General features: G+C 41.3%; 2 protein-coding genes across 2 annotated transcripts in view; one reads left to right on the top strand and one right to left on the bottom strand.

The window, feature by feature from the left end:
• Positions 1-2,609: 2,609 nt before the first annotated feature.
• Positions 2,610-13,323, top strand: LOC124035654 (toll-interacting protein). Its single transcript, XM_046349215.1, has 6 exons — positions 2,610-2,989; positions 9,326-9,475; positions 9,604-9,786; positions 9,970-10,122; positions 10,214-10,301; positions 11,152-13,323. Exons 1-6 carry the CDS (start codon positions 2,957-2,959, stop codon positions 11,370-11,372), a joined length of 828 nt encoding a protein of 275 aa, XP_046205171.1. The 5' UTR covers positions 2,610-2,956; the 3' UTR covers positions 11,373-13,323.
• A 1,567-nt stretch (positions 13,324-14,890) lies between these two features.
• LOC124035428 (mucin-5AC-like) overlaps positions 14,891-16,994 on the bottom strand; it is a 31,057-nt gene continuing 28,953 nt past the window's right edge. Inside the window, 7 exon segments of the mRNA XM_046348876.1 lie at positions 14,891-15,348; positions 15,551-15,674; positions 15,876-15,915; positions 16,121-16,249; positions 16,343-16,441; positions 16,574-16,696; positions 16,905-16,945. Of these exon segments, the coding sequence (XP_046204832.1) occupies positions 15,135-15,348; positions 15,551-15,674; positions 15,876-15,915; positions 16,121-16,249; positions 16,343-16,441; positions 16,574-16,696; positions 16,905-16,945 (770 nt within the window). The 3' untranslated portion in view covers positions 14,891-15,134.

The following is a 16,994-nucleotide window of genomic DNA, read 5'->3' as shown; positions in this document are numbered from 1 at the left end:
CCATCTGACAGTTGCTCTCCGGTTTTGTGATGAAACAAGTGTGGTTGAATTTATTCAGCCATTGGGTGTGTTCATAAATTCCCTTTGGCTATCTACTCCGATTCCAGAGCACTCTCTGAGTGTGCAAGAGCGCAGAATAACTGATGAATTTACCAACGCTCAACACCAGTTGAATATGGCCAGTGTCAGTAAACATTGACAAAAAAGTGTAATTAAATTGTTGCCAGCAGCACAGTTGCAGTCACCAATGCTCTAGATAACATGAAAACAGCCTAACCAGCTCTACTAGGGGGAGTAAAATGGTCAGAGGTGTACTCTTATTTGTGTCTGGAAGAAGCTAGCAAGCTAGCCAACATTAGCCAGTTAGCTTGGATGCTATTGTGAAGTCAGAAAATGGTCTGAATTTAGGAAAGGACAATCTGACCACACTCTGAATTTACAAACAGCTCACTCTGGCACTCCAGATTGAATTTACGAACACACCCATTGTGTCCTCTTAATGTTTCGGCTGTAGGCCTATATATATCATGGTGGCAAGGCATATGAACTAACAGGTTAAAGAACAAACAACAGTTATCACAACACATCGGTTGTAATATGGCTTCCCCAGAGATTCTACCCATGTACAGCTACTGAGTCTGAACAGCCAAAAAACACATGGACTCAGATATCAAACCACATGAAGGTGGTTTGAAGTCAGATACAAATCTGTCCATGTACCTTGTGTCTGAACGGTCAATTCTTATGGATTTTCCCTCAACTAGTTTTTAGACTGTTATTTGGCATATCTTGTTGCTTGATTGCTGCTTTGTAGACAGTTTACCAAGAACATGTGGTAGCTAACTAGCTTATTAATTGTTTGCAAACAAATTAGTGAATCTGCTAGAAAGCTAAACGGCTAGCTAGCTAGTTAACTACTGTGGCCAAAACTGGCTTGTTTTGAATGTTGGATCATCTTATCCTTCGAAGCTTTAAAAGTGCTCTTACACTATGATTTTGACCATTCGAAGCAACTGTGAAAAGTATATGGCAGGCACTGTTGTCACCTTAGCTTCAAATCAAATCAAATCAAATTATATTTGTCACATACACATGGTTAGCAGATGTTAATGCGAGTGTAGCGAAATGCTTGTGCTTCTAGTTCCGACAATGCAGTGATAACCAACAATTAATCTAACTAACAATTCCAAAACTACTGTCTTATACACAGTGTAAGGGGATAAGGAATATGTACATAAGGATATATGAATGAGTGATGGTACAGAGCAGCATACAGTAGATGGTATCGAGTACAGTATATACATATGAGATGAGTATGTAGACAAAGTAAACAAAGTGGCATAGTTAAAGTGGCTAGTGATACATGTATTACATAAGGATGCAGTCGATGATGTAGAGTACAGTATATACATATGCATATGAGATGAATAATGTAGGGTAAGTAACATTATATAAGTTAGCATTGTTTAAAGTGGCTAGTGATATATTTACATAATTTCCCATCAATTCCCATTATTACAGTGGCTGGAGTTGGGTCAGTGTCAATGACAGTGTGTTGGCAGCAGCCACTCAATGTTAGTGGTGGCTGTTTAACAGTCTGATGGCCTTGAGATAGAAGCTGTTTTTCAGTCTCTCGGTCCCAGCTTTGATGCACCTGTACTGACCTCGCCTTCTGGATGATAGCGGGGTGAACAGGCAGTGGTTCGGGTGGTTGATGTCCTTGATGATCTTTATGGCCTTCCTGTAACATCGGGTGGTGTAGGTGTCCTGGCGGGCAGGTAGTTTGCGGTGAAGCGTTATGCAGACCTCACTACCCTCTGGAGAGCCTTACGGTTGAGGGCGGAGCAGTTGCCGTACCAGGCGGTGATACAGCCCGCCAGGATGCTCTCGATTGTGCATCTGTAGAAGTTTGTGAGTGCTTTTGGTGACAAGCCAAATTTCTTCAGCCTCCTGAGGTTGAAGAGGCGCTGCTGCGCCTTCTTCACGACGCTGTCAGTGTGAGTGGACCAATTCAGTTTGTCTGTGATGTGTATGCCGAGGAACTTAAAACTTGCTACCCTCTCCACTACTGTTCCATCGATGTGGATAGGGGGGTGTTCCCTCTGCTGTTTCCTGAAGTCCACAATCATCTCCTTAGTTTTGTTGACATTGAGTGTGAGGTTATTTTCCTGACACCACACTCCGAGGGCCCTCACCTCCTCCCTGTAGGCCATCTCGTCGTTGTTGCTTGCTACATAACTTCTGATTGATAGGAAGAAGTAAGAGCACCACCACCAATCAGCCTACACCACTGCCAGTGCGCACACCAATCGTTACTATGACAACTAGCTTGGCCACGTCAACTAATGACTGCTGTCTGAAATCCGATTTGGTCACTATAACTTGCTATTTGGACAGTCAGTATTCCTAAATGGATTTGAAAATCTAAACTGATTTGAGCATTAAGCCCTGCAGTGTGAATACGAGTTTATACTCACAACTCGCTTCAATCTAATAGGAGGAACATAATAGATTTGATGGATGAACTCGAGACCATGCATGAGTGCATAGCCTATGCTTGTCGTCATCTGCTTTTCCTCTATGCACATGTTGGTAAAGAAATAAGACAGGTTAAAGCAAATTCTGGCTGTCCTGTTATTTTGTGAAAATTAAGGAGAAAAGCTATTGACTATTATGGACGATTGAGAGGCACTATGTTTCTCTCACCCAAATCAGACTTGAAATTGCGACCTCACGCTTACCGATGTCCTGCAACGCACCCATCAGAAGCGGAAAGAGGTCAAGTCAGCTGATTATCAAACCTGCCCGGATAAGAATTCTTGGCTTGACACGATTGGATAACTGGCGAGCTTGAGTTGTTTACTTTTTTGCGAGTAATATTTCCCCTCTTCTTTCTAACGGTATACGGTTGCAGTAGGCTTTCGTTATTTGTGAAACTGACACACTTCAAAACGGAATGAGTACTACCATTAGCACCCAACGAGGACAGGTAAATATAACGATTAATGTTAGATAACAAGCTATAGAAGCTAGCTAATATTAAATTAGCTAACGAACACGGATAAACACCATTTTAGCTAACGTTAGCTTCAATAATCACTCTTTCATTTTAACCCAAATTGGCCAGATTAGCTGTAGCTAGCTGCAACGTTTTAGTGCAAACAACACCGTAACGTTAGTTAATTTAACAAACGTTAGCTAGCTACAGTAGTTTACTAACTTCAGGCTAGCTTGCTGGGTCGTTTTTACGACAGCCAGCTAATTTAGAAGCCTAAAGTTTGCCAGGTCTCTCTGGATATAGCCATATAGCTAGCTTGCGCTCCTTAGCTAGAGCTTGCCAGGAGCAATAACCACAAAGGCGTAGTTAGCATTCGGCTAACTAGCTATGAAAATGAGCTACTTACTGGGTAAATCTAAAGTCAACTAGCCAGTTATCTAGCTAACTACTTCTTCGATGGGGTTTAATGGCGATTGGTCTCCAATGTTAATGGTCCATTACCGCCTCCAGCTGGACGGGGTATTGAATAAGAAATTAACAAGAAAACATTCCAGGAAAGGGAGAAAACGACATACAAAATAAAACACGTCAACTAAAAAAAAACGTAATACTTCCCCAATCACAGTCCACTCAAAAATACATCCCTGTGATGGGGCTACATACACTGACAGGATTTATTGCATGGCTGTGAAATCACGAAGACAAACGTTCAGCAGCATTCACAATGATTCCAATTTTTTTTAGACGTCTTCTCCACTTGTGCTGTACAGTTTATGACCATTGCAATAAATAATACAAAGTCCACCTTTTTAATATGTAGCATTTCACTATCTCTCGGTTGATGAGAACCCTTCACTGGTTGTGGTGGCTCTACCATTGCTTCTTCCCCCCCGCCACTTGTTCCTTCCAATTTTCTCACCACCTCCAGATAGGAGACACACTGGACACTCTTTACCCTTTCCACCTCATTCTCCTTCACCCTAACAGTGCACTCCAAGAATTCAGGCACATGTTCACCTCCACAATTGCAGAATTTCCCTTCAACTGGCATACGATATTCTTCCCTTCTGCACACACTTGACACAAGACCAAATCTTTTACATTTATGACACTGAAGGGGCTTGTGCACAAAAGCTCTTACAGGGTATCTAGGGAGAGACTCTTTATCAAAGAAGAGTAGCATTGATGATGTTAACTTATTTTCTCCATCCACTATACAGGGCAATCGATGTGCACCAACCACTCCATCAAAGTCTTCAGTTATATCCTCTGCCCTTATTTCTTGCGCCACTCCAGAAATAACCCCCTTGATAGGCGTCCTGCTATGGAAATCCATGCAGGATACATTCCACTCCGATATCTTTTTGACTCTTAACACATGCTTCTAACACACGCTTCTTCTGCTCCACAGACACAAACAAATCTAAACAAGACCACTTATTGTGACTCACCAACTCCATACTTTCTTCCAACACATTCCATATTTAAATGGATTTCCCAAGTAGCAATGATCCAAAACCCTGATTCGGACCAAAAATGAGTCTAGTGGTTTCCTATTTTCCAACATAGAAACGAGAAGTAAAGCTCTTTTTCTTCACCACTGTAACCCACTCATTCTCACTTTCTGTACTATTAGTTTCACTCGACTCACTAGCAGTTTCAAACAAAACCTCAGTTTCTGCGATCTTCCGTCTAGCTAACTACTGTATTCACAGGAGTTGATTGTGTCCCCCCTCCCCAGACACGATCAGGACACGCAGATTGAAATATCAAAACCAACTCTGAACCAACTATATTAATTTGGGGACAGGTTGAAAAGCATTAAACATTTATGGCAATTTAGCTAGCTAACTTGCTATTGCTAGCTAATTTGACCTGGGATATAAACATTGGGTTGTTATTTTACCTGAAATGCACAAGTTCCTCTAATCCACAGATAAAAGGGTACAAGTTTTTCTAGTAATCTCTCCTCCTTCAGGCTGCTTCTTCAGACTTCATATGGCGGTTGGCAACCAACTAAGGTGCATTGTCACTACTGACTTAATTGTGGACCTCAGTTCATCTTTCAATCACCCACGTGGGTATATGCTCCTAAAATCCAATTAAGAGATGGCACGTGGTATATGCTCCTAAAAAACAATGAGAAGATGGGTGAGGCGGGACTTGCAGCGCATTATACGTCACAAATAGAACCAAGTTCTATTTAGCGTCTGGCTACGCAGACGCTCGCTAGCAGTGTGTGTGCAATGATTGAATAACATGTATTTGGACATTTTATTTTGCAATGCACGTGACGCGAGCGGAGTGGTCAGCATGTGAGGCAAATGGCTGTAGCTTGCGTCTATATGGCCAGTTTAGCTAACGTTACTTGCTTGAGTTTATCAGGACACAGCTAAACCAGAGTCCTCTGTTAGCCATTTGAGCTGAAGCCTAGGCAGGAGGTATTAAGCAACATTTTACTGAACTACCCCTATAGGGCAGTGATGGAGAGGCAGAGATGAGCAAGATCTGATGATGTTGGACTGGTTTCCCAGACTGATTAAACCCTCACACTTTTTGTCCAATAACTGAAGATAGGGTGGTCATATTGTTATGATATTTTCAAATAAAATGTAATGTATAAAATTAAAAAGCCATATTATGCGAATGTGGCACTTAATACACAAATTAGTCCATAGGAAAACACAATTACAGTAAATAAATCCCAATCATTTAAAGTAGGGATTGTCATATTAACAAATCTTAATGTTTAATGCAAAACAGAGTTTGTAACAATTTATGAAATTAGAACAACTTTTTGTACGATTTATAAAAATGTGATACTTAATATGCTAATTGACTGAAAATACAACAAGTTAAGACCATTCATTTAAACTAAGGTGGTCATTGTTAACATATATTGATGTTTTATGCAGAACTGGGAGTTTACACTGAGGAGTATTACCCTGACAACACCGCTCGCATCGCGAAATAAATGTAGAAATCCATATTATTCAATTATTGCACCCACACTGCTCGCGTGCATCAACGAGCGTCTGCTTTGCCACGGGCTAAAATAGAAGTCCTTTCTATTTGTGACGCAGATCGCGCTGCAAGTCCAGCCTCTTCCATCTTCTCATTGGTTTATAGAAGCAGGTACCCACATGCCATCTCCTCATTGGTTATACCCACGTGGGTGACTGAAAGACGAATGAGGTCGGTGGCGGTAAAGCACCTAATATATGAAAGTTGCCAATCGCAATATAAACTTCATAGAAAAAAAAGCCTGGAAGGAGGAGAGGACTAGAAACGATTCGGTTGACTGTTTTATGTGTGGATTAATTGTCAGAGTAGAGGACCAAGTGCATTTCAGGTAAAATAACAACTCAATGTTCATATCCCAGGACAAATTAGCTAGCAACAGCAAGCTAGCTAAATAGGACAAATTAGCTAGCAAGTGCTAGCTAAATTGCCATAAATGTTTAATGCTTTTCGACCTGTCCTCAAATTAATGTAATTGGTTCAGAGTTTGTTTTGATATTTTAACCTGCCGTCGTGATCACGTTTGGTGTGGGGGGACCAAATAAATGTATGCATTGTTGTGCACGATGGCGCACGCACGCAGCTGGTTTGGGTTCTTTGTAAGGTGGAGCCCATGCGTTTGTGTACACACACACACACACACACACACACACACACACACACACACACACACACACACACACACACACACACACACACACACACACACACACACACACACACACACACACACACACACACACACACACACACACACACACACACACACCAGGGGTGTCAAGAGTACATGTAATTGGGATTAATACAAAAAGCAGGCTTACTATTTAGTATTTACCAATTAGCAACTGTTAGGCGGTTTATATCACAGTTATGTTGGATTTAGTTGTCCAACTGAAGAGGCCTAAAGTGCCAAATATTAGGCCCAACCCTGTGCCACCTGCACACACAGCATCCCCACACATATTTCTCAGAATCTTCACACAGCACCCACCAACACATACACACCACGTCACACATAGTGAGAAGTGTGTGCCTGTGTTAGGCTAAGTCTGAACTGTTACACAGAAATCTATTAGTCTAATAACATAGCTTACTTCTAAGGTAGGCCTACGCCTGAGTTGGGTTATATCGCAATGTTATTTTTTGGTTTTTGATCATTTTCTCTGTCGAAGGGAGGATAAACTGCACCATTTCCAACCAATGATTAGCCTAGACTCAGAAGAGACAGTGAGCTACCTGCTAGCCAGCTGCACAGAAAGATAGATGGGACACATTTTCAATTCACTTAGCTATGTTGTTATCGGTTGTAGGCCTGTCGCCGCTGAATTCTTGTAGTTTTACTTGAAAGAATAAAACCATTCATCACAAAAATCGCTAGTAGCATAATGCTGCCTCTCGCCCCAGTTGCCTCAGGGAACAGTGTCAAGGACTCCCACACATCTAGCACTCATCATGGGGGTGGGGGAACAAGAATTTGGAGCAATCCCTGACAGCCCATACATTAAATTGTAGCTATGATACAATGTTGACAATTTGGTGACTTTGATTTTTTTAATTTAACCTTTTATCTAGGCAAGTCAGTTAAGAACAAATAGTTATTTTCAGTGATGGCCTAGGAACAGTGGGTTAACTCCCTTGTTCAGGGGCAGAACAACAGATTTTTACCTTGTCAGCTCGGGGATTAGATTTCGGTTGCAAGTTCAACACTCTAACCACTATGCTACCTGCCGCCCGGTTCTCTATAGATTTGATGGCATTTAGCATATTTTCCCAATCAATTCTACCGAAAACAAGAGTGGGAGAAGCTGTCTGCAACAGAAGTCACATCAGAGGCACAAGGGGAGGGGGTTTGCTCCGGGAGAGGGGGCGAAAATGCTTCGTCAGGGACCGCAGCTGTGCCGCAAGGCAAAACGTCAACTAGCGACAAATCAAGGAGCCGATAGTTAATCTCACTGAAAAATAGTTGCCAACACTGGCTATGACGCTCTACTTTGTAACCTGTTATGTTTTTTTGGTGTATCTGAGGAAAACATGTAATGATAGACCCAAAATAATATAGTTTTACCTTATATTTCAGTCCAAGGATGTCCAATACTCATGAAACACCCTCAGGACTTTCCAATACTTCTTAGCAATAAAATGTCACACATTACTCTGGTAGGTTGAGGAATACTTACACCAAGAGCAAATATGAACAAGCTGATTTTGCGGGTTTCACAAAAAGAGCTGCCCCACACAATTCTCAGCATGGCACTTGCTTTAGATTTCGACTCATAAATATCATAACATACAGTATTGGGATTTTTAGACATTGTTAACAACTGCCACATTAATGTTTTTAAATGATTCATGTATTTTGACGACCACATTATTGACATTTGGTGAAAGTATATTTGTTTACTCCTGTTCTTTGTAGAATTCTCACATAGCGTCCATTAACCTGTCTAGGTCTAGCGTCCATTAACCTGTCTAGGTCTAGCGTCCATTAACCTGTCTAGGTCTAGCGTCCATTAACCTGTCTAGGTCTAGCGTCCATTAACCTGTCTAGGTCTAGCGTCCATTAACCTGTCTAGGTCTAGCGTCCATTAACCTGTCTAGGTCTAGCGTCCATTAACCTGGCTAGGTCTAGCGTCCATTAACCTGTCTAGGTCCTAGCGTCCATTAACCTGTCTAGGTCTAGCGTCCATTAACCTGTCTAGGTCTAGCGTCCATTAACCTGTCTAGGTCTAGCGTCCATTAACCTGTCTAGGTCTAGCGTCCATTAACCTGTCTAGGTCTAGCGTCCATTAACCTGTCTAGGTCTAGCGTCCATTAACCTGTCTAGGTCTAGCGTCCATTAACCTGTCTAGGTCTAGCGTCCATTAACCTGTCTAGGTCTAGCGTCCATTAACCTGTCTAGGTCTAGCGTCCATTAACCTGTCTAGGTCCTAGCGTCCATTAACCTGTCTAGGTCCTAGCGTCCATTAACCTGTCTAGGTCTAGCGTCCATTAACCTGTCTAGGTCTAGCGTCCATTAACCTGTCTAGGTCTAGCGTCCATTAACCTGTCTAGGTCTAGCGTCCATTAACCTGTCTAGGTCTAGCGTCCATTAACCTGTCTAGGTCTAGCGTCCATTAACCTGTCTAGGTCTAGCGTCCATTAACCTGTCTAGGTCTAGCGTCCATTAACCTGACTAGGTCTAGCGTCCATTAACACCATATCAATGGTGTGTCCGTGAAATCGCTGCATATTGTGACCCATTTCTTCCTCTAGTGTGGTTTACCGGTCCTCACTCTTACAATTCCTCTGCTCGTTTTGTCTTTTTAGGTATACATTGGGGAGTTGCCTCAAGACTTCCTGCGTATTACTCCCACCCAGCAGCAGCAACAAGTTCAGTTGGATGCCCAAGCAGCGCAGCAGTTGCAGTATGGGGGATCCCTGGGCACTGTAGGACGGCTTAGCATCACTGTAGTGCAGGTAAGGCGTTTTTAATTGTGCATCTGCTTGGTCTTTCCCTATAGTCAAGACTTATTGTGGAACACAAGGTTATTAATGCAGTGGGAATGTTTTCCTGTGAATCACTGTTATGTCCCTCTTTTCTCCAGGCCAAGCTAGCTAAAAACTATGGCATGACACGCATGGACCCTTACTGCAGGGTCCGACTAGGGTATGCTGTTTATGAAACACCCACAGCCCATAATGGTGCCAAGAATCCACGATGGAACAAAGTTATCCAGTGCACTGTCCCACCTGGAGTAGACTCCTTCTACCTGGAGATCTTTGATGAGGTGAGAAAGAAGGAATTAGGGGGCGGTGGGTGAGGAAGATCGTAACATGACTTATTGGCTCGACAACTAGTCATGTCTGGAGTTATTGATAGCAATCTACTTTGAGTGTTTCTTCTTGATGATCATCCTTGATTTTAGGGACAAGTTACTGATTTGAGGTGTTTGTGCTGGTCACTTTTCCAGAGGGCATTCTCCATGGATGACAGAATTGCATGGACACACGTCACCATCCCAGAAGGCCTGAGAGAGGGCAGTGTGGTTGATGAGTGGTACAGCCTCAGTGGCAGACAAGGCGATGACAAGGAGGGCATGATCAACCTGGTCATGTCTTATGCTGTGAGTTCATAAAACAAAAATGCTCACATTGTCATTGTAGGACAGTTTGAAAGTGATTGATTGATATTCCTCTTGGCTCTCATGCTTTCAGAACATGCCAGCAGGTATGCATATGTCTCCACCCGTTGTCCTCATGCCCACAGTCTATCAGCAGGGGGTAGGATACGTACCCATTGCAGGTGAGTAAAATCATACTGTGATGTAGTGTTAGGTTGAATGTTTGATACAATAATCCAAAGAGACTCCAAGAAAACTCAAGCTAGATTAATTCACCTCACTAGGTGTTGCAGCTGCAAAAGCACACATACCGGTCATAACACGACTACAGGCTACTGCAATCCACTAGATAATTACACTCCTCATACACAAAGAGCCTAAATCTAACACTACTTTTGATCTCTAAGAATATATAAAAACTGTATATTCATATTCAGAGTATATAAAACAGTAAAGATACAAGACAGTGTTATAGAACAGTAATTATGATCTATCAGCTCGAACTCCATCTGCTCTATTCCACCCTTATGGAATCATTCTTGCCCTCAGAGACCCATTTCCCTCTTCCCAAATACAATGCACATAGATCTTTCCATCTAACCCATAACATAATAATTACTACTGCTAGGCTAATTATACAATTATAAACAGATTAAAACGGGTTCAAGTCAGTCTTCAACTGTAGGAAATCTTGGACAGAGACACTGCAGCCATCTAAGGCCCAATTCTATTTTGATTGCTAGTCTACTTTCCAAATGGAAGTGGTCATAGCTTGCCTTATGTAAGTGAAACTAAAGGACGAAATAGACCACGCCTCTGACTGACCACAGAACATTGTCATTTTCTGTTTTCTGACTATTGTACATGTAGAATCGCCACTGCTCATCGGCACCCAGCAGGTGATCTACTTACTGTGCAAGGCTGATGTTTATTAGTGTGTGTTGCCCTTAAGAACTGCTGACCTGTTTTAAATTATATGAGATTAATAGGAGATTGTTGCTTACCCATTTCTCTCTGGTTTGCTCTTCTCAGGAGTGCCCACTGTATACAACCAGGGAATGGTGCCCATGGGTATGCCTGCAGCACCCACAGTCGCCCCACAAGAGGCTCCCTGTAGCGAGGAGGATCTTAAGGCACTGCAGGACATGTTCCCCAATCTGGACAGGGAAGTGATCCGCACTGTAATTGAGGCCCAGCAAGGTAACAAGGACGCCGCCATCAACTCTCTGCTGCAGATGACAGAAGAGCTGTAACAGTGGAGCCACAAATAAATCCACTGTGGCTGCCAGAACATTGCCCATTCACAGCAACAGCACCCTGCACAGTCTGTAAATATGCACTCAGGCCTGCGAGCTCTCAACTGTCACTCACACTAAATAAAATCCAGCTGTTTTTTTTTTTTTACCATAAGCAGATGTCCATATCTGAGGTGTCACACATGTATACATCTGTATACATTACCATCTGTATTATGAAACAATGTATAGCTTTGTTCCCAGTCCACATCTGGGATTGGGACATTGGTTTACCTATTGATAAGTGCTGTGATGGCTGGTTGGCTTCTCAATGTTACATTCCACTTCACTCAGAATGGGTTATGTACAATTGATGTTGATGCAGTGCTACTGTATGTGGAATAAAGAAAGGAATTGATCCTGCAGAAGCTTTAGATCTTTATGAAAGTAGTTTTTGTGAGACATTGTTGAGAGCTCCCTAACCTGTCTTCTCTGTATATGTGTATTGACCAGTACTGTCCTGAGCCGATCTGTATTTGATTGAGATTGATTGCTATATATCAATCAATCTGTATAAATATAAATATAGTTATATATATATATTCAAAATATGATAAATTATGAAGACGAGATGTAGGTATGCAGCGGTTCAGAGCAGAAAGCGGACTTATCACAATATAACAAACCACGATGACTTAGGACAAGTGAAAATTCCCACATAGCCACACAGCCAATGCCTATCAACCTCTCAAATGTTGAGGTTCATTTGCCACCATTCCACTCTACTTTGGATAATGCCATATGATTTTGTACTTCTCCAACCAAAAATGCCTCGGAATGTTTCAATATCACTGGTCAGTTGTTTAGTAAGAGTGGGTAACTATGGTTGAAGAATATATAATGGTAATCCAATATCAAATAATGACACGGTAATACAAAATGATTGAATGCAGTGAAGAAATAAACATATTATTGATATCATCCTTTCCCATCACCCTATCTGAATTCACAGGTTTTTATTTCAAACCGTTATAGGCTGTGAAAATCCCTGCTGGTTTAATAAACAAAATTGTGTGCACAGCCCAATACCATGATATTCAGAAAATTGTTGGTATGACTATCTTACAAATTAAATGTAATGCCCTACCACTACCATATATAGGCCCACACATAGAGTGGAGACTTGTAAAGATCCATTGACATGAGGTATTGAATGTTGCCCCCCCCCCCAAAAGGTCTGATTTTAACATGGGGTTTTCATTTTCTATTTGTATAAGCTTAATCTTCAAAGATGTGCATATATTTTTCCAAGGAAAGATCCTCTGTTTTGGTGTGGTTCATTAAAGAAAGTATATAGTGCATTTCTTTATGCTTAGGCCATCTCCATGAGTGTCATACAGTATGTAAAAAATACTTCTTGTTTAAATTTAAAAGACCCAATTCTGGGCACTTGTGTTTGATTTAGCACTCTATCCCCTCTTGATTTAACACATTCCTCTAACTTTCACTTTTGTGAAGACACAGCAAGCACTTTCATTTGAAATATTAGGTTTTCTTCTCTGTTTTCCCACATGTCCCATTCTCATAGACATATTTTGAACATGATTGTGTCTAGTTTAGCCAGACATTTGTATAATCCCTAACACTTCCAACATTTAGCCATTCTACTTGTTGGTGATAGTCCATAAGTAAATGTACCTTCCTAAGATAAAGAGACCATGACATTTATTTCACTTTTACAGTCCTTTTAGATAGATCAATGTGCACAAGGATGTTCAAAGGCACTCTAGCAGAAGTTAGGAAGGTTGTTCTGATTCTGTTGCAATGGAATGGCAAGGGTACGTGCTATAGCAGTTTATCTGGTTTGAATGTACAACACTTTTTTGGCATCAAATTATGTTTGCAATTTGACATTTGCTTTTGTTTCTTTTACTCATGACACATTATGGAAATAAATGTTTTATCTGCACGTGTTTGGTCTTGTAGTGTAGATCTCATCCTGGTTTGTTTGCTATGCCATTTTTGGACTTGATGATTGAAATATACCATAGACTTTTGAAGAATATCAGTTAAAAATGACTCATGAGCTTAGTTCAACTGCCATAACCCAAAATATAAGCTTGTTTTACATCTTTGTAAACAATGAAATAGTTAAACGCTGTATAGACTCAAAACATGATTAAGGCCAACATTTAATCCGGACTATGGAACATCTGTGTTACAGCGCAATTGACATATAAAAGTCATTTTCGATTGAGCCGACATGTGCTGCGTTTACCGTTAATGTGGTCTCTGCGATCACTGGAACATTGCCTTTAAAATGTGCATATAGTGGACAAAACGTGATTGGATTGAATCTGGCCCTTAAACTATAATTTTGTACTCATGGATGGTACATCAATAGAGACAGTCTGAACTGCAGATTGCCCCTTTAAACCTCACCATGTTGTCAATGATACAAGAACATCACTACCCTATTCTAGCTACATATTTTATTATACCTTTACTATCTTGTGACTTACTGCTTGGCAAGTTTTGTTGCGTCAATATATTTTCAAAAGTCACTAGTAGCTAGCTACAAGTAATTGCCAAAATAATAGAAAAATTTGAGTAAATGAGGGTTCTGGTGGCTCTGTTATGGTGTGGTGCATTTTCCTGCCATGGTTAATGACCACTCAACCCATAGCGCAGTGGTATTCACATTATTTCAGCGCAAACCCCACATTTTTTCAGCCAGATTTTTACATCAACAAATAACCTTATATTCATTGTATTTTCAAAATGAAGAAAAAAACCTATTTACTTAAAATATTATCTTTCAAATTATCTTTCTCGAAAACATTTGTATATCGTTGGTATGCTATTGGTACGTTTCTCGAAAACATTTGTATATCGTTGGTATGCTATTGGTACGTTTCTCGAAAACATTTGTATATCGTTGGTACCCTATTTTTTTGTTGTTGACATTTTGGCGACCCCACTGCAGTTCTGTCGCAACCCTGACTTTGAATACCACTGCCCTAGAGGGCAAGATAAACACCAGTACAGTACAAACACAACCATTCTGAGTGCTCACCTTCAATTTCTGATGAATAATTTCTATCCACAGGGCACGAGTGGTCCCTGAATTGTTTGATGAGCATAAAAACTATTTAAACCATAAGCCATGGCCGTCTCAGTCACTAGATCTCAACCAAATTGAACACTTATGGGAGATTCTGAATCAGCGCCTGAGACAGCGTTTTCCACCACCATCAACAAAACACCACATTATGAAATGTCTCTTGGAAAAATGGTGTCGCATCCCTCCAGTAGAGTTTCAGACACTGAGAATCTATGCCAGGGTGCATTGAAGCTCTTCTGGCAGCTCCTGTTGGCCCAATGCCTTATTAGGACACTTTATGTTGTTACTGTTATTTTGCCAGTTACCTGTACATACTTCTAAGTAGCATACTGTTACTGTTATAATGTTCACTGTGAATAGCTTGAAGGATTGTGAGAATTGCTGAAAGAGCAAAGCAACATGCAGAAGCACATGATGTTGCTGTTGTTTATTAATCACTACAAATGAGAAAAGAGATTACCCACTACATTTATCATAGAAAATACATTCATTCTACAATGAAAGTATAAGAACATAATAGTAAGTGTTGCCGATTGTGGAAATACACTGACATGACAGATTTAAGTAAAATGTTACAAGAAAACAAATTTGGAGTAAAACATTCAATGTCATGAGGATAATTCCTATATCAGTGTGCATGTTGTCTCCCTAGACGTTTAGCGCCTCCTTCCGGGCTTTCTCGTCGTACCCGGGGCGGCGGTCATTTTTGCATCACAGTCTGTGACATGACATCCGCACGACTCCACGTGGATGTAGGAGTGCTTGACCTTTGACCCATCAGGGCAGAGCAGCTCCACCTCTTTCTGGCTAGTGGTCGCCTCTTGGCAGCAGGAGCAGTAGTGCATCATGGTGTTCGCCTCTGCTGAGTACCTGCACATTCACAGAAACACAAGACAAGTTGAAAAGAGGGCTTGAATTCCCTGGGTTGTCTTGACAAGATGAGCACAGGAGCAATAAGTAAGTCAAATTGGCTTCTAGTTCATAAAGGGCACACTAGACAGTGAATAGGTGATGACTGACTGGGGTCTGCATGACATTGACTAGTGCTGCGTTCAATATCCATAGTACTTACATGGAAGAGGTTCCACAGTCTCCTGAGCAGGAATTGATCTCCACAGGCTCAGCGGTCACACAACCACTGATGACAATGCTAGTGGTGGTGTACTTCATCTCACAGACATTCCTGCGTTCTGTGCCTGGTCAGGAAAGATGCATCAAGAGTTATTGTTTGAAACAGTATGACAGTAGATGAAGCAGAAACAGCCAACATATACATTTTTGGCCAGTATGTAGGCACACAATGTTTCCTGTTGGTCTTATTTTGGTGACATAGCATGCTATTATTAACCTGTAGATAGGTGGTTATTAGGAATGCTTTGGCTGGACGTGTTACTTACAAGTCTTGCAGCATCCATTTGCATCTGTCTTTTCTGTGCCCTGCAGTGAAAAATAGGAGAGATGATTTATAAGCAGTAGATTGTATACATGTGAGCTCCCTTCCATTCTAAATGTTACTGAAACATCTATCTCTATGACCCAAGAGTGCTAGGAATGATAGTAACATTCTGAGTGAGAAAGGGAAACAGTGTAACTTCAGTGTTGATTGTCCCCAAGACGGAGGTGAGATAGGACATAAACTCACTGGGACACAGATCTCTGGGCTGAAATCAGGGCACACAGTCTTCACCTCGACTGGTATATATTGGTCATCATTTTTGTCACACGTGTACATCACACATTTGTCACCAGGTGGTGACCATGTTTCGTTCACCTGTCGCACAAGGAGAAGAAGATGAAGAATTATGATGGAGTTTCAGATCATGCAGACAGATTATGCATCCTCATACACTCTTGTGGTACTTACCTGCATAGTGTGCTTGGTCTTATCTGGCATATTAACCACACAGCTTGTCTGTACACATTTCCCACAACACTGACCAGGTATGGCCTGATACTGGAAGCCCTAATACGAGCATGGAGAGTATATTAGTCAATCATTGGTAACCTACTTCATAATCCTCCAGAGTAGGCTACTGCAAGTTTCTTATAAATACGTGAATCCATGTATCATGTTTGTTAAGAGAGACATGACTACCTGTGAACATGTAGTGTTGCAGGAGATATTTGTGCACACAATATTGTTGAGCTTGGTACTAGGATCCATGGTCGAGCTGCAGATACAATTCTCACATGTTCCTTTAGGAACTTCAGCACCAGGCTGGAGTGGAAGAGAGAGACACACGTTATAATCCACAATAACAGACTGTTTGAATAGAGGAGGGTCAGAGTGCAAAGGGAGCAGTTCTATAGTAGAATGCATCCAATTATGAGGGCAGTAAACACAATACAGCTTATCTCAAGCTATGTGTGTGGGTGTCTTTCAGAAGCTTGTTGAATTTAATTTCTTTGAAATTATTTATTCTCACCTGGTACTCAATGTTATTGTAGACACATACACCCTTAGGAACTGAACAGACACACATTGAGAAGGAATCAGTCAGTGATACCAGTGATTC

This window comes from Oncorhynchus gorbuscha, linkage group LG05 (assembly GCF_021184085.1).
Source record: "Oncorhynchus gorbuscha isolate QuinsamMale2020 ecotype Even-year linkage group LG05, OgorEven_v1.0, whole genome shotgun sequence".
Lineage (NCBI taxonomy): Eukaryota > Metazoa > Chordata > Actinopteri > Salmoniformes > Salmonidae > Oncorhynchus > Oncorhynchus gorbuscha.
The sequence above is the reverse complement of the archived record's forward strand: the minus strand, read 5'-3'. Positions and strand labels throughout refer to the sequence as shown.

What these genes read in the sequence shown, in the direction of transcription:
- LOC124035654 (XM_046349215.1), top strand. Translation starts at nt 2,957, where the DNA reads ATGAGTACTACCATTAGCACCCAACGAGGACAG. An exon ending in TTAGCACCCAACGAGGACAG is followed by an intron (nt 2,990 to 9,325) that starts GTAAATATAACG and finishes TTGTCTTTTTAG; the next exon opens with GTATACATTGGGGAGTTGCC. An exon ending in ACCTGGAGATCTTTGATGAG is followed by an intron (nt 9,787 to 9,969) that starts GTGAGAAAGAAG and finishes TCACTTTTCCAG; the next exon opens with AGGGCATTCTCCATGGATGA.